Source organism: Pristis pectinata, chromosome 9 (assembly GCF_009764475.1).
Source record: "Pristis pectinata isolate sPriPec2 chromosome 9, sPriPec2.1.pri, whole genome shotgun sequence".
Classification (NCBI taxonomy): Eukaryota; Metazoa; Chordata; class Chondrichthyes; order Rhinopristiformes; family Pristidae; genus Pristis; species Pristis pectinata.
Window position 1 is genome coordinate 86,258,230 of NC_067413.1, and position 19,268 is coordinate 86,277,497.

The following is a 19,268-nucleotide window of genomic DNA, read 5'->3' on the forward strand; positions in this document are numbered from 1 at the left end:
AACCCTCACCCTAACCTCTTTAGTTCTCAGCCTCCAACGCTGTCCCAATGTAAGCTCAAGGAAAAACATCATATTTTCAGACTGGGCACATTACATCCTCCTAGATTCAGATGATCAGAATATCCAACATTTTCATTTTACATTTGCACTAGAATTTCAAAAACTGCAGAATTGCAGGCCATAACTAGCCTATTTCCCAAGACACAAGCACATGGAAATACACTTTACAACTAAAAGAATTGGTCAGTTTGTATCTGCATTTATCCTTCACACAAGCAAATGGTGCCAATTACATTTTCTTAACCTATTTCCAGACTCCACTTTTCCTTCATCCATCCACTCTGATTTTGCAGGTTGACTATCTTAATCACCATACCTAACTAAAAGTGACAGACACCATGCTCACAACTCTGAAAGAATTTCTTCCCTAATGGTCTTAAATCTCCTAGAATTAATCTTGTATCTATCATCTCTCACTCTTGATGTTTTAATTATTGGAAACACAGCTCCCTTCTATCCTATCCCTACTTTCATAATATCTCCACCATATTTCCTCAATGAAAACTCCCAGTTTCTGTCTTTCTTCACAAATCCTTACACAGACAGCATCCGGCTGAATCTTTATTTACCATCCCAAAATTTTCATTATCCATCCTACTGGAGAGCCTGATATTGCATTAGCTAGTCCAGGTAGAATAGTGTTTGGGTTCATTATATGTTGATCAATATCTCTTGGGTTTCGTGTACTACACACCTCACTGAAACAGAGAATTCTATTAGCATTTTGATTGGCTCCTTTTTCCAAGGTCAGATTTGTTCTTGAGCGAGGCTGTTACCAGTAAGGCGATACTTACTGCCCACCCCTTCTTACCCTGAGGGCTTAAGAATCAACCATGTACTGTGAAACTCAAGTCACACAGATGCCAGACTGACTTCTTTCCCTGAAATACAGAAGAAGAGATTGGGTTTTTAAGGCATCCAGCATCATCTCTCTTATTTTTTTTACCTGATGGAAGTTCACAAGTTACCAAATTCCTGCTGTGGAATTTGTAAAGGATTAAAAATCCAAAGATAAGAAAATCAGTGAACTTCACTAATCTATACCCCAAATCATCTGCTCTTTCACAAGTATAATTATTGCTTTTATATACTTCTAATCAAAATGCATTGCCTCACCTTACTTACAGAAGCTACTTTTTAAGCTTGCTTTTATCATTATCATGATGCAGATTCCTTTGGTCTTCTCACAAATAAACTATACATTTTTGTACAAAAGTAGTGATGTCATAAACTATTATGACATCACTACTTTTATATATATAAAGGTACAGAACAGAAATGGTTACATAATTTATGTAAAATATGGGAGGAGGTAGAAAGAAGCGAAGTAATTTAAAAGACGGAAAATCTAAAACAAGAGGTTTAGAGTACAACACTAAATCTAATATTAAGTCCAATATTAAATCAATATTAATTACAATACCAAAAGAAACTTCTTTAGAAGAGAATTGTAAAGTGTTGTAATTCATTGTACAGTTGGTGCCTTTGCCAAACAAAGCTCCATCATCCCCCCAACCTTTCTCGCCACAATGTAGGACATCAACTCCAAGAAGCTTCCCACTGCAGTGAAACTAAATTATGGGTTAATGTGAAATTGTTCAACCAATGTTACCTCCACTCCAGAATCAAGGTCACTCCAACTTTAGTAGTACAGCTACAGTTGACAGATGATGCTAGCATACATGTGCATTTAGAGGCCAAGCAAGTCACCATCAACTTGTTCACTAAAGCACAAGAGGATGGGCTTTACATTCAATATTAGCAAAATTGGAGTCCTCTAACTTGACACTGCTGTACAACACCACTCTCTGACAATAAAGATTCACAAAAAGGCTTGGAAAACATAGACTACTTTGCATATCTCATAGAGGCAGACACTGAGGATGAAATTCAACATCAACCTCAGTGGGACAGTACAGGCATTCGCAATCTGAAGAAAAGGGTATTTTAAGATTAAGACCCAGAATGCAACACAAAACTCATGGTTTACCAAGCAACAGAGATCCCTGCCCTCCTCTATGCTTTTGAGACTTAGACTATCAACAGCATGCACCTCAAAGTGCCAGAGATACTACTTACGTCATCTTTGCAAAATCTGCCAACTCCATGGGCAGGATAAACAAACCAGTATCTGCAACCCCTCCCAAGCAATATTCCGGCATTATAATTCCTTAATTATACACAGTTTGTTTCATTAGGGCAGGCAACATCATGTGCACGCCTGACACCAGACTCGGGAAGCAGATACTCTATACTGAGATAAAAACAGAAAATGCTGGAGATACTCAGCATGCCAGGCAGCATTCAGGCAAAGAGAAACATAATTAATGCTTCAGGTCAATGACTTTCCATCAGAACTCTATTCTGAGCTGTCAAGGTAAGGGATTACTCAGTGGACAGAGGAAACGTTTCAAGGATGTTCCCAAAACTGCCTGAAAAAAGTGCAACCCCCATCAATGCCTGGGAATATCTGTCCACAATCACTCAAAGCAGAGCATGAGCATTCAGGAGGGCTCAAAGAACTTTGAGCACCAAGGAGCTGAGCACAAATGGCAGAAAGATTACGCTATCTCCCAAACCACTCACATTCTTACCTACCAAGCACCTCCAATCCCATCTGTGGCAGGATCCACAGGTACTCACCACCTCAGTACTCACAGAGCTGAAACGGAACCAAGTAATTCTCGATTCCAAGGAATTGTCTTGACAGAAACCCTCATAAGGTTCAACAGTCGATTTTGTGGATTAAGGAAAACAAAAGGATAGGGGCCTTTGGGACCAGGGTGTAAGAAAATTATTAGGAGTACTTGCTCATGGGGGTACTTGATAATGGTTTAACAGCCCAAAAGACCCGATTCTCTGATATAATTTAAAATATGTTTTTCCTAGGATTCCTGGAACAGAAAAAACAAATATTTTGGAGCAAAAAGTAAACCCACATGTAAAATCTATCAATATAAAAATCATTTCATTTTGGAAAAGTGCAAATTTTGTACATTAAACTTTTTTTAGATAAATGAAATTGCAATATTGAAGAACATGAAAAGCAAACAATTCTGGATAAATTCCCCTGAGAAGTATATTAGAGGAAGAAATTAAGGATAATATGTCTTTATAACTCAAGTATTTAAATGCATTGAAAACCAATGTTTTAGCTCAATATTTGACATTAATCTACATTACATTTTGACAAAGCAAGGCATCAGAGAATGCTTTGATCTTAACCCAAGTAGTAAATTATCTGTTCAAGACTTTGAGGTCAAAGAACAATGTTCAGCCTCAATTATGGAGCATGAGGCAAGATGAAAGGACCACATCACGTCTGAAAAATCCATCACAGGGACAACCAACTTAACTGACCAAAACCACTTTTTCCAACTGATCGACTAAAAAGTGTTCAAGGAAACCACAAGGGTGTTTGATTTGTAAAGTATAATTGTGACAGAACCATAAAGCACTGAAGTCTCCAAAATTGTTAAATTGCACCCCACCCAATGTAGGAAACTGAAAGAAGATTGTAGTCTGTACTGGAAAGTCATAAATACAAGCTATTTAAAACAAAAATATGAAAAATAGTATCTTTTTCGATTTTGCTAATGTATAGTTGGTCCTCACTTTAACAACTTGTGTCTGTAAATTGATGACATTTGTTTAAAAAAAACAAAAGACAACATTATCATTGCCAAAAAATATATAATTGATGCCTATTGAGCTTTAGGATATAGATAATGCAGGCTGGTTACGTGTCAAACTACCATGTGGCAGGCTTCTACAACCTTCAGTGGTGAAAATCCGCAATCATTTTAACTCAAGTCCTTTCCCTTTCATCAGCCCTGACCAACAACAAACTCTGGGAAAGTTGACAGATTTTGTGGTCCTTCCTTTAATTATAGGTTCTAAGTACAGCGAATCACTACAAAGCTACATGTCTGACAGGTACCTTCAACACAATTGCAAACCTATATTGTTTTGTTTCAGGATTTGAGCTTCTTCTCTTTCTTTCCCAGAACAGGTAGGTTAAGCCACAGGCAATGCTGAATATACGCACACACCCAAAAGGCATAAAGCCACAAGAATTTCCGCAGCCAAAGCTAAAAACATTAACAGCCTTTGGCATTCAGCCAACGTCAAATCCAGTTAGTAAGAAAGTCAGATTAACCACCAAGTTTGAACCATTAAAAGAGATTGAAAATTGCTAACATTTTAACTATTAATACAGCAGTTTTCAAAATGCTTGCACTTTGACTTCCCAACATCACCGATCATTTGCCAATTTCTATTAATACCATTAGTACTCGAAAGAAAGTGGGAATATTATAAAGAAAACCACAAGGTACATTTTTAAAGAGACGATGATTACCAGATGTCAAAGGAGATTTCATATTGCAGCTGTGACTACATAATTACCTGTTTGCATTATTGTAAACCACAGTTTAGATTTAATAGTGTAGTTGACAATGCTGTGAAAGGCATTTGGTCCACAACCACACTTTCCAAATATTCTTTCAATCATAGGTCCAACCCTGGGAACATTACAAGCTGAGACATAGGTCAATAAGAAACACTGGCGAACACAATAGCCATTGCCTCAAACAGCGCTGTTGACAGACACAAGCACAAAGGCAGTGAATAGAGTCCCCCTCAGTTCTCACACACAGCGAAGAATGAGTCAGTGTATTGCTGCTTTGGTGCTCTGTTTGTACAGTGTATACAGCTTTTGTCTGCAGCCACTGTTCTCTACTGAATGAGGACTAAATAGTCTAGGAAGTGCACTCATAAGAAAAGCCTTTTACTCCCACCTCCAGCCAGGACAACGTTCAGTGCGTGTGATAGGCCAGCAAAGAAGTCTAAAGTCATCTCCTGAAGTATAAAACCACATTACTTGCTTGAATTAGCAACATGCATTAATTTGAATCCTTCAGTTCAATTGGAAATTATAACCCTCTCTTTCCTCTTTATTCAATAGCTGGACAAGAATGTGTAGTATTCAAATGTATAATACAGTCCTTTTACTAACATTCTTAAAATTATATTTTAAGAATGTTGACTTTAGGAAAATTTTACAATGTGTTAGCAAAGTCTCTTAAAACAATTTCACACTAATTAATCAAAAGATGTTATAAAACCAGTTACTGGTAAAACTTCAGGATTACCTGTGCAAAAATAAACCTCACAAACATACACATAGAAATGTTCACTTCTGGCATGGACCATCAGAAAGACAAGGCTAGATTGTCATTAAATACTAGTAGTGGATAGTCAGTGCCACTCCCGGCAGCCCCAGAGGAGAGGAACCAGAATCAATTACAACAGAACCAATGTTGGATAGCAAAACTGCTTGATATGAAAAAGAAACCACTTTAGTTATATTCATTGTTTAAAAAGAAACAGTCCCAATTGTCCCAAATTAACTGTCCCAAGCATTTGACAGAGATGTTATAAAGTTGGGGGGGTTGTGGAGGAAGACAAAGGGCCAGTGGTGTCCATCTGGGAATTCTGGAGTACAAAGCCTATGGGGTTTAAGGATAGGTGAAGGAAGTGGGAAACACTTAAGGGGCTGGTTAGACTGTCACAGAATTCAGAGTGTGATTTCTCAGGCTGGAGATGATTTAAAATTAGATGGTTTTTAGGTCATAAAGGGATCGAGGAACACAGGAAAAAGTATACACACTTAACACCTCGAACCTGCTCTGACTTTCAACAAGATCATGGCTGACAAACATCTACCAATTACACCATGTATTTGTTTTCCAACTTCAGTAGTGACTGGCGTAATTTTTAGACAATGATCCTGAATCCAATACTCACCAGCCAACATAGACAATTTTGTTCTCCCAACCCCATCAGTCCACTTAATATATTTTAAAAAAATCAAATAAACCTTAACCTTCTATTTCCAAGGAATACAATGATACATGCAAAATTCTCTTTAAACCTGAGCATGAGAATTTTAAAGTTGCGTTTCTGGGCAATAAGATGAGTGATGATGGACCAAAGGGATTTAGCATTTGTTAAGGTACAGCCATCAGAGTTTTGTTATGTAAGACAGAGGAAGCCATCGTGGGGAGCTTTAAAATATTTGAATCTAGATTTTGCCTTTTTGAGTTAAACATTTAATTCTGAAATCAAGGCAATGAATTCACACAATTGCTTATTTTTATAACAATTTTCATCCACCACATTTGCCACTTAGGAACTGAAATGTTTAATATTCAACAAGAGTTCAAATTATATTTAAATTTCAAAATTTAATGACCAAATATCCATCAATTCTCTATTAAGACTTCAGGGTGGAAAGCCATATGCAATTTTATGAAAGACATTGAATTTTATTTGGGTTACAGGTGATGCTATTGTTCTTCATGACATTATATTCTCATACCAGGAAATAAGAGGATAATATAAATCAACTTTAAAAATTGCTCACACGATGCCTACAGTTTGCACCATCAACAAAATGCAGAGCAGTAAATAATTGCAGAAATTGCAGGGTTGCGAACACAGTACAGTCCATCACGCAAAGCCATGTCCCCTCAATTGACTCCACCTACACTTCCTGCTGCCTCGGGAATGCAGCTAACATATTCAAGGACCCCTCCCATCCCAGTCATTCTCTCTTCTCCCCTCTACCAGTGGGCAGGAGATACATGGACACCTTCTACCCCACTGTTATCAGACTCTTGAATGGATGTCTCATAAGCTAATAGATGAACTTTTGATCTCCCAATCCACCTTGTCGTGGCCCTTGCACTTTAATTGTCTACCTGCAATGCACTTTCTCTGTAACTGCAACACTATATTCTGCATTGTTTTCTTTATGCTACTGTGCAGTAATTATGTATGGCAAGAGCTGTCTGGATGGTACACGAAACAAAACTGTATCTCAGTATATGTGACAATAATAAACCAATACTACACAGTTCATCAGGAATGCTCCAGCAGCATTGTCACAACAACACAGTGGGAGTTCTACCACCAGAATGTGGTTCAAGCAGTGGTTCACCACCACCCACCCACCCAGAGTTATTAGGAGTGAATAATAAATGATGACTTACCACCAACACCCACATCTTGCAAATGAATAAAAAAAATACAGGACATTGATCTTAAGATGATTATTTGAGTCTCCTGAAGTTATCAGGATTCATTTCACAGAATTCTTTTCCATGAGTAGGGCACTCATTTTAAGAAAAGTATTTCTCCATCCAGATTACAAGGATGATGATGAATGCAGACCTTCAACAGCTGTGAAACTTAAGCAGAATGAGGCCATGGGACTGAAGTGCTGCTTTCCAGTTTGTTACTTTCATATGGTAATTGGCATACTAGAGGTTAACAAAATTGCTCAGCTAAAATGAACTTAATGATGCTCAGTTGTCTGCCATGGCAAATGGACTTGCACACAGCCTTTAGCAGAATTGGAAATCAAGATTTGGTAGGACAAGATAAAGTATTAACTATGCAAACTCAGAAAAGGATTAACAGAATTGACTGAGTTGGTGACTGATCACAAGTTTTAGTAAACTTAGAAAAGTACGATACTTCAAAAATGAAGAACAGTGAAACTGCCTGCTGCTTTAACCAAAATCTTTTGTATGCTGTCAGAGTAGTGGTTAAAATATTGTTGACTGGGAGAAAACAGAAGTGTTCTAACATATGGCCAAAGGTTAGTCAAGGTATCCGAGCAGCATACATCATCAATCAAAATCTCTAAACTTAATCTAGTGACATTTTTAATTAATATCTGACTATGATTGCTTCCAAATGTGCAAAATGATGAATGAAATATACAAAATCTGGTGCTCACATTAATACCAGCTAATTTTATCATTCTTTTTAAAACAAAGCATGATCAATTCTGTTAACTTCTAGAAAACTGCTTCAGGAACAGAAATACATTTGTCATATTTTTGCATTTTTAAAGAAAAGCAAACACAATTTTTTTTCTAAATTTATGATGAATAAATAAACCTGGAAATTATAAAACTCAGAGGGGGAATCTATGGAAGATTTTAGAGGTGAAGAGTGTTTATTTGGATCCCACATAAAGAAACAAAGTCAGTTGTTTGCTTCAATATATTGGCATGGCCTTAGCAATTATAATTGGAGGATACAATATTGCATTTTAAGATATAGAGTTATGTCATACTCATGATCTGGACTAGAAGTTGAGAAATACATATTTTTGTGAACGTTAGTTGACTCCTTAAATTTAATTGTCTTTAACGCAAACATGGACATTTTATTCAAATAGGGACTTGGTATGTTTGGACAAATCTACAGAACTGCATTTTATGACATTCAAAAGTTAATAACAGAAAGATGATGCGCTATTTTTAAATAATATAGTTGTTAAATTTACTCACTCTTCAGGATTTAAATTAGTGAGCTTGTCATTTCTAATTTTCAAAACATGAAAGGTTGAAGTATTATTCATTCGGAAATGATCAAGGACAATATATTGTTTCTATAAATATGCTGTGCAAGGATTTCTAATGAAATTAGTCCACATACACTTACTGCAGTAGAGAGCATCAAATCAACATTTACTCTACTTGCAAGTTTTCATACATTACACTTACTGCGCACGCGAGCTGCAGAGAGAGTCCGACGCACTTCACATCTGGTCCTCAGCATTACATCAGGGATGGCTGACATACATTCATTTAAATGGGATAGAAAACCCAGTGAAAAATGGAAAGTGCCTGGCTTATTTTACTTTATTTCAGTGAACCTATATGCTGGTCATCTCTCAGAGCGTTCCAGGATCAGGGATGGAATACAATACCCAAGGCCCAGTCATTGCTTGGAGCTTCCACCATATTGTCACACCCCAGTCAGGTGCAGAGCGTCAATTTATTCAGCTCTCCAGATCTGGAAGGAAGAAGTGTGGGCTGGGCTATGTGCAGCGAGAAAGGACCAGAATGGTCTGGTCCAACATTCTGGATCTGGTCAGTGCATAGATTACTCTACAGTCCATTATATAAATATGTTCTCTGCAGTTTCTTTAGTAAGAACAGTAATATTAAATGAAACATATTTACTTGAGAAGTGAAAGGCAAAAATGTATCACCACCTCAAAAGAGAAGGGTGACAAAAAGCTTGGTCACAGTGATATTTAGCAAAGACCTTAACAGAAAGGGATTGTACTTAGGTTTCCAGAAAAATCAAAAATAGGAGACTGGTCAGGACAACAGTGGGACAGTTAGTCTGAATGTGACACAAAGTAAAGACAAATAGCACAAAGAAGTATTGGATAAGTTGGAAATGTTAAAATATGGAAGTTTACAGGAGTGCTTTGCAAAAGATCTGGCATCTGAAACTCACCTCAGGATTGAAATGATGGAAGTCTACAAACAGTCTGATTCAGTTGGAGATAGTGGCTAGAGACAGGGAGAGAATCAGTAATAAGTAGGGGGAATTTGCAGCAGGGGCTGAAGATTGGTCTTAATGATAACTTGGAAGAAATTTGGTTCATCCAAATCTGACAAGCACTTTGACATCCCAGAGCTCATCAAGAGATTAAAAGGGAGAAGGGCAACTTGAAGTTGCCAGCATACATGTAGAAACAGACAGAATCGGGTGATTACATTACATTGAGACAATTCAGAAAATCAATAAGACCAGGCGAGAAGTCATTGCTTGATGCACTCTACCTTTTATTAAATGTAGAAATGCGAGATAAATTGAGGATAGTGCTAATGGGAGGGACAAAGGAAAAAAGTTGGAGGATGGCCTGATTAACTATATTGAGGTCAAGTATGATGTGAACCAATGCACCATGGTGATAATCTCTCTGGTTGGGTCTCATTCAGTGCCGACATTGGGCCCAAAATGGATTGGAGAAATTCAAATAAGGGGTTGTTTAACATATATCCTGAACATTTCTGAACTCTGTAATACTTCAATGTAGTTTTTGTGATATTCCTGAGCACAACAAATTTAAAAAAAGATGGAAACACATTGTTATAGAACACCTTACATAACATTGACCTGTGGAACAGAGTGAGTGCAACATCCGCTGCCTAGCAAAATGGAGAAGACATATATCTGCTAAAATACTCCCAAACAATGCAGTTTAATGTCATCTTCATTATTTTGTATAATAAACTCCATCTTTAATTACACATTGATTTATTAGAAGCTAAATAATGTTTTAAGCTACTGATGAGGTATTGATGACAATGTTGGTCATGCACTAATGCAATGTTACAGACATACAGTAGTGAAACAGGTCTTTTGGCCCATCACGTCCATGCCAACCATCAAGTACCTGACTATACTAATCCCATTTACCAGCACAATGTCTTATGCTAGATCTTGTCACACAATTTCCAATAAATAAGTGAATCCTGATACTGCTGTTTGCACTATACTGATGCACTGTTTTAAATCAAAAACTATTTTTATTCTTAATTTTCCAACATTCATTACAAAACACAATGCAAATGGGAAACCCAGAGATGCAGTCATCTTGTTTTATTTAGGCTCCAACCTAAAGGCTGCAGATATGTGTCTAATTATTGCAACCATCTAAACACTCTGGTTGGAGAGAACCAGAAACTGAGTAGTTGTGGTTTATGATTCCTAAGTAAAGAACATGAATAAAATTTCAATATTAGTCTGTATTTGATAGTTCATATTAAACAACTGCAGATGTGAACCCTTTCAATTCCCATTAAACAAAAAAAAATCCATCAATTTAAACTTTATTACCTTTTAGTTACATTTTCTAAGCTTATGCAAATAAATTGAGAGAAAATCAGCATTTATGTATGCCAAATTAGCGTATTGCACCAGCAATAAACATAATAACAATGAAAATAATTTTTCTCTAATAAAAGATAATTTTGTATTTATAATCGCACGTACGTATACTTAAAATCAAATCACACTCACTTCTTGATCAGCACTAAACTACTTACTCTCCATCTGCTGCTGGTCTTCTGCATACACAGTGAAACTTGCCACCGAAGTCAACATAAAGGTCATCACCCACTACATGGAAGATATTACCAATGACGACTTTATCTTTGGCAGGGCCCATCTGCATCAGAGGGGAGTGCCGCAATAATGCGGCAAATGACTTTACATTCTGTGCAGACACCTAAAAGGCATTAAAAGCACAATTTTAAACGCATATTGATTTCAGATCATTCTACCCTATTCAACCTATCCTTTCACATCAAACTTGACAATGCTTTATCTATACAAGTAATTTTAACAATTTTTATAGAAAATACAAAATTTATACCTGTGATCCAAATAGAGTGCATAATTCTGGCTGTCAGCAATAAAACAACTTATTAGCACATACAATAACACATTGTTTCATTGACTGTATCTATAATTACAGAAAATTTTCAAGTTTGATGACAGACAGAAAAATCTAGTGCCTGGAAGAACTTTTGGATTTCTTCAGGTCTATAAGCAAGAACAAGAGATTTTCACAGATCGTTGCATAATAATTATAAAACGAAGAGTTGGAAGACATTTTATTTGTAATATCAAAATGTAAAAAGTCCTCTCTTCAAGACAAAGCCAAATTTAAGAAATCAGTAGCATTTTCTCAACCAATAATATACATGCCTATGATGAACTTACTTGGAAAATATTGCATAAAAAATCATGGCAGATTTCTAGTTTGGTGAAGCCATTGCTTTAACATCTGATAACAAGCATCATTTAGTATCTGTAACTTCTGCATAACAAATTCAAGTGCAGTTCAATCGCCCTGCATTATTTGAGATTTGTAGTATGAAGTGCATCTAGCAACACTGGAATTGAACTTGATTGTAGAGCTCTATGTATACACATACACCTTCACACTCAGAACTCTGCACAAGTTCCGTTTGGTAAAGATAACACAAATTAGAGTTTCCTTTTTCCTCTAACAAAAAGATTGTAGTAAAGTTTATAAGCTGATTAAAAGCAACACAATACCCAAGTATTCTTTTTTTTAAAAAAGTCTTCACTACTTTGGGGTTATTCTAAAAAAGAAGTTGAGACCAAATCAGGTTGAGGCACTCTTTTCAAGGACACCTTGTATGTAGCTTGCAATCAGGTGGGAAACTAAAATACCATCGCATCAGGGAAAGAGTAGCAATTTAACAGTTGCTTAAGAAATTTTCTAGATTCTTCTAAAAATCTGCAATACTAGAAATGGCACAGAAATGAAAACTGAAATCAAATATAGAAAGCTTGTTGGACTTTGGGGAAGGAGAGAGAGAGGTTGAAATTCTCACTAGGGCTTTAACAAGGGCTCTGAGATTCAAGATTTTTATTAAGTTAAAACAACTTTGATATTACTTTTCTCGATCTTAAAATTGCTTCTGGAAAAGCCTCATATCATGTGTTCTCAGAAGCTAAAAGCAGGTTAGTTATTACAGATTCTGCTTCATTTCCTTAAAGTATTACGTATGGAATCCAAATCACCCTGTTACAGAAGTACTGTGTTCTTAAGGTTCAAAGGTTGGTTCAAGCTTGGATAAAGACAATCATCTGATTTAATAAACGAAACCACAAGGAGTAATCCTGCATAGGAAATCAAAAGTATTTTTTTAAATGAGTGTATTTCTGTATGAAATCAAGTACATTCAATGGATCTGGTCTTTTTTGCCCCATCTTGGAACCTTAGTCATCTCCACTCAAAACAGGAATACTTCCCATTAACTATATTTAATTAAATTTGAACCCGTTGGCTGGCATAATAAATTTGAGATTTGCCTTGTTTGAATAAAGACTGTATTTTTTATTACTTCATGAAAATTTCTAGATTGGCTACATGATGACTTTTAAAATAATTCCACTATGGCACTATGCTCTGAGGCTGCTTGGTTATTTTATGTTCAGGTCATTCAGTATCACGATGCATGAACACATGCACGATAGAATCACTTCAAAGAAAATTATGCAAATTAATCAGTGACTAAAAGCTGTAAATGACAATCACCACCCTCAGCACTAACTTGTCTCTCAGGCTTCTCAAGTGCAATAGAGAGATTGTTCTAATTTTCTGTAGGTAGTTTCTGTGTTACTTGACAATTTGGAATGTCAGTGCTGAATAACTAGAATGGTTGCTTGTGCTAACCTTACAACGCATTACTGATTTTAATGATAAAGCAGAAATGAAGAACTATACCTAAGTTTCTTTAGTAAATCTTCATTTTGTCTCAGAACATATTAACCGCAGCTAATAGAAAACACTATCAATATTCAAGTATGAACCATACTACAGCATAATGTTACCAAGCATGACAGAAATTTGAGATACTTCAAGTATTTTATGACTTTGCAACAGCTTGTTTAAGCTAAGTGGGAAACACTGCAATTCATCTATTCACTGTTGTTTCCTAGTTTACCAATTTTATACTAACTTGGAGTTGCAGTCTGAAATATGTAATCCATCAGATTAACAAGATGATTGCCATAGAGGTTCAAAGATGTTGTTTGCAGTATCCACATTGGTAGAAAACGTGAGTATGATTTGTCTGAATCCCACTGGGTCTCAAACCTCCATGTGGTTTGAGACCCATGCACCCACTTTTGGGAGAGTCTTTTCAATGGACAAAAGATTGTTTTGAAAATGCTCTTGCCTGAATATTTAAGATGTTATTTCAATAAGCAATCTTTTACTGAAAGCAAGCTCCTCATGAAGTTGATGTAGTACTTAAATCGAGCATAGTTCACTCATAATAAAGACGGAAAGTTGTGCCTCTGCATTTCTTTATTGGAAGACTTATTTGTTTGTAATTAAAACATATATGGTAACCTTAAAACCATCAGCAAAAACAGAGTACTAACAATGCCCTAAGATGAGGTATAGTTAGTATAGGAATTACTTGCTAATGTACCCATGATACTGCCTAATGATCAATGCAATCTCAATGCAATGACACAAATGCCTTCAGAAAAGTACTGGGTTCATTGGACAGACAGGACTATTATTAGGAAGTATTTGACTTAGAGCACTGATGGCAAAAGGTTACAAGTTAGTTTTAATGGGAAACAGAGTCAAAAGCATTTCACATGACACTTTTAGATAACTTGCTGTATTTATCAAATATGATAATTTTAAATACTTAGACATTCCCCAAGTCTTAAGATAAACAGTTGCTGGCATCACTATTATAGCATAGTACAGAACATGTAGCAAACAATATTTGTATCACCAACTTCAATCCATGTGCCAAATTACTGTGTGCAGTTTTATTGCAGCATGAAATAACTTTGTTCTGTGTAATATAAATTAGCTTTTTCATAAATAATACCGGCATTAATTGCAGAGCATTAATTGCAATTAATAAAATGGTGCTTCTCCTTTTACCAAAAGGTTTTACTTGTGAGAAGCAGGTATTTTATTATGGCTTCTGAATCTTCTCTCTTATTTCCATGTTGACAGCTTGAATCACTCTAATTCTAAATTTATATTGGGAGACAAGGAGGATACAGTTTTGATACCTAGCAGAAAACTTTACTCTTTTCATTATTGTTCAGACATCACCTGTTCCCATTGAATATACTTATGAGTATGAAATAACAATTTCGGTCTCAAATACAAAGCTGTAATATTAAAAGAAAATCAAAATAAATTGCAGATACTGGTAATCTGAAATAATAGTGTTTCCTGCATGTTCTGCTGTAATATTAAAGATAGATTCTGCATTCCTAATGGTACTCTGAGAAACAGTATTGCTCTGAGAGACTGAACGTAACTGCTAAACAATATCATTCATTTAGCAATAATCTACTAAAAATCTCATTTAACCTGAATAATGCAGGTGCTGGAAATCTTAAATCAAAACAGAAAATGCTGGAAATACTCAGTTGGTCAGATAGCATCTGCACCTTCACCAGCCACTCTCAGCTGGCACCATTCAATTTCTCTTAGAATCCAACCTATTGCAAGATACCCTCTTTGTTTTCCTCAAAACACCCATCCATTTGTCTGCAACTTAAAACACAACATCTCCAGGTTTTCTCAGCTCTAATGAAAGGGCATGATGAACTCTGTTTCTCTCTTCACAGATACTAGAAATACTCAGCAAGCCAAGCAGTATTTTCTGCCTTTATTACAATGATCTCATTGTTTGCTTTCCAGAAATTGTCCACTAACAAAATGTATTAGACAAAAAAAACCCACCAAAACCTTTTCATTAAGGCAACTAAAAGAAAGAAACAAGAGAAATTAAGAGGACATCTATATGGAACTGTAAGAAGTGAACAGCTGTGCCGGGAACTGTAGCACACCCAGCTTGAATTTCAACAAAGTATCTGCAGTGTCATTACAGAGCTGGCACTTACACATGCAACACACAAACTATCAATAGCACTAAGCTAGCTATCTCACATAGAAAGCTCCACTGAAAGTGCAATCAGCTCGCCAGCAGGGCTAACATTCAGCTCAGTTATGTGCCAATAATTCAATAATTTTATTTTTCATCTGGTCTTTACTATATCCAAATGTTGATATGAAAATAAACAGTGCCAAAGCAGAGCTGACATTTTCCTTCAATAGAATTGGTTTGTCTCATTTTGAGGAGGATTAAGAAAGCTTGCCTTTCAGGACCCAAAGACATTCCAAAGCAGCTCATAGTCATTTAAGCACTTTTCTCCTGGATACATAGTTATTGCTGTAAGGTAGCTTCCATGTTGTGCATGGAAAGTCACAAACAAAAAAGACAACCTGAAAATAGCTAGATGATGTTTAAATAATGTATTTATGGGATAAATATTGGCTACAACATCAAAGGGAACACTACTGCTCTTCTTCAAATAACAATATGGGATCTTTCACATCTGCCAATTGTTGGTATCTCTGAAAAAGTGACACACACTCAATAATGCACTGGACTACTGGACTGAAGTATGGGCTTCGGTTCCGAGACTAAAACAAATCCACAACTTCTGACTCTGGTTGGGAAGCTACTTAGCCCTAGCCACAGCCAAATAATTCTTTAAAATATGCTAAAGATAAATTAAAACTAACAAAAATTATGCTGCATGTAGATCTCTGGCAATAAATGGCTCTAAAAATAGAAATCCCAACTTTGACCGATATTCAAACCTGTTGGCACCAAACAAAATTTGTTTTCATTCGGATTGGCCAAGGATGCACTGTGCAAATAGAATGGTTATATGCAAGGTTAGCTTCAACACATGGACAATAATTTGGCAAAGTGAATCATTCAGCCATGTTCCATGGAGTGAAAGTCAGGCAAGTGCGATAAAGGACAGATGTTCTACAAAAGGTCAACTGCTCGCCATGCAGTAAAGAGAAAAATCTAACTCAACATTCCTAATTAAAAGTACGGCGTGTGGAATAAACCAATCTTACATTTAGAAATTCATTATTTGAATCGAAGGTTCCCTCTATATTATGCTACTCTAGTTTGGTTAAAGAAAATAGTTACAGAAAGGACGGAAAACAGAATAAAAATAATTTTTGTCCTGCCATCAAAATGTAAAACTTGGATTAAAGATATATTTGGTAATTCTAAAATTGCAGACATCAGAATAAGAACAGTTTGTTTCTAATTCTCTACTCAATGTTGCAATATTGCTGTTCATGAGTATTTAAAAATGAGTTTTCCCCCCACTTAAATCATTTACAATACATTCCATGTCTCCCTAATTTTACTTCAGAGATAAAGGATCAAGCAATGAAGAAGCCATTGCTCTAAAATGCTAGCTCCAAACTAAGAGTATGCATGTTCTCACAATGACTTCTGACACTGATCTTCATCTATTGTTTCACCAGTAAACAACAAAGCCCAAGAGTTTTTCTGATTCAGAGTTGAGGAAAATATAATGATGCAAGTAAAACAACAGACAAAAAGATTTAGTGGTAAATCTTTACCTTTCCACCTTCCAAACCATGTTGTATTTTTAGCCTGTTTTTTTTTATTTGACCCCTTTTCTATTAATAGTTCCTGAGGGAACTATTAATCTTGATTCATAAACAGAATGGTCAGTCTACTAAGAAAGGTCCAATATTATTTTCTCAGGACAAGAGGTGGGCAATAAATATGACATTGTCTTTATTTCAAGCGATTCCAACTTTTGTCCTGAAATCTTTTTTTGACACTATTGATTCTAAAATTCTTTCATATATTTGGCAGAATAAAAACCCAAGGTTAAGTAAGAAATATTTACAAAAACTAAAAAAGGATGGTGGTATGGCCCTGTCTAACTTTAGATTATATTATTGGGCAATTAATATCAGATAGTTAATTTTTTGGATACAAGATTCAGATGTAATTCAATGCCCCAAATGGGTACACCTTGAGCACCAATCAGTACTTGAATTTTCATTAGTTTCTATTTTAGGAGCTTCACTCCCTTTTGCACTTACCAAATTAAGTAAACATATGATTAAGCCAATTGTTAAACATACAATACGAATATGGTTTCAATTTTGTAAATTTTTTGGATTGAATAAATTTAACCTGTCAAGTCCCATTCAATCTAATTTTTCTTTCATCCATCCAGAGTTGACTCAGCTTTTTCCATATGGAAAAGGAAGGGAATAGTATGTTTTCGTGATTTATTCATTGATAACTGTTTTTCATCTTTTGAACAATTGTCTAACAAATACAATTTGCCTAGATCACACTTTTTTCGATATTTGCAGATTAGAAATTTTTTAAAAGCTACTATACCCTCTTTTCCAACACCTTACAAAACTGAAATTAAGGAAAAAATTTTAGGTCTTAATCCTCATCAGGAGGGCTTGATAGCGATAATCTATGATTTAATTATGAAAATATATCCAGAACCACTGGACAAAATTAAGAATGAATGGGAAAGTGAACTCCAGACATCTCTACCTACAGAGACTTGGAAGAAAATTCTTTATTTAGTTAATACATCTTCAATGTGTGCCAGACACTCTTTGATACAGTTTAATGTTGTCCACAGGACCCATATGTCAAAAGATAAGCTAGCTCCTTTTTATCACCATATAAATCCTATATGTGACAGATGTAAATCGAATGTGGCTTCTTTGACACATATGTTTTGGTCCTGTTCTCTTTTGGAAAAATATTGGAAAGACATTTTTAATATTTTTCAAATGTATTGAAGATTGATTTACAACTTCACCCTATCACTGCAATTTTTGGATTACCAAGGATAGAGTCTGGCCATTTATCTGCTTCCGCTAACCGCATGATTGCCTTTGTTACATTAAGGGCCAAACAATCCATTTTGCTTAAATGGAAGGATCCAGTACCCCCTACTACTCTTCAATGGTCATCCCAAACTATATCATGTTTAAACTTGGAAAAAATTAGGAGTGGTACTGTTGATCCTTCACTTAAATTTGAAGATATTTGGAGTCCATTTATTCAATATTTTCATATGCTATAGATCCCCTTTCAATAACTTTCCAACTTAGAGGAACAGAGTTGACGACATAATATTGCTCTGTTTCTACTGAGAAATTTTAGTCCAGTCTTTTTTTTTGTTTGTTTTTTTTTGAAATTTTTCTGTTTAGATTAGTTTGGTTTGATATATTGTTCATAATTTTTCTTATTGACTTGGGGATTTTTTTCCTCTTTCTTTTTCTTATTTATATAATAAATCTTTTTCTTTCCTTTCTTTTATATTATATTCATTTACTAAGAGATCGTTGGATCTACAGATTTTTTATATTTTATTGTTCTTTATGATTATCTATGCCATGATTGTTCTCCTGATCTCTTTGTATTACATGTACAAACATTGATGTTATATATTAATCTGTACTAATCTGAAAACTAATAAAAAGATTCATTGTCAGTGTCATCCAAGTTCAAATATATGATACAGAACCTTTGGCATGGGAAGGAGTCAACAGACAATTGCATATTTATTAATAATCAGTGACTGACTCCATTTGAAAGAATATGCGATTTTAATATGCAAACACTGGGTGACTGCGAGTTATATCCAATCGCGCCTGCTCTACAGTAGCCTGGAGGGCTACAAGGGCAACATTCTATTGTCAAACATCTGTTCCACTCCTAACTTCATTACAGTGGGAAAGTCACTAATGAGGTGGCCAAGTATGGATTGCATCAAGAATAATTCCCTAAAGAATTCCTACGATGCAGCCCTGGCACTAAAGTGACTGACTTCTAAAGCAACAAACATTTTTTTGTGTCAGGTACAACACACAAATGCTTTTGCCTCTAACCCCAGTAGATTTGCTTAGATTCCTTGGAACT

The 19,268-nt window shown here is 35.6% G+C and overlaps 1 protein-coding gene across 1 annotated transcript in view; it reads right to left on the reverse strand.

Moving 5' to 3' along the window:
* tpd52 (tumor protein D52) overlaps positions 1-19,268 on the reverse strand; it is a 156,548-nt gene that overhangs the window by 50,135 nt on the left and 87,145 nt on the right. Inside the window, exon 7 of the mRNA XM_052023279.1 lies at positions 10,986-11,167. Coding sequence (XP_051879239.1) covers positions 10,986-11,167 — 182 coding nt within the window. The remainder of the gene's footprint in view (positions 1-10,985; positions 11,168-19,268) is intronic.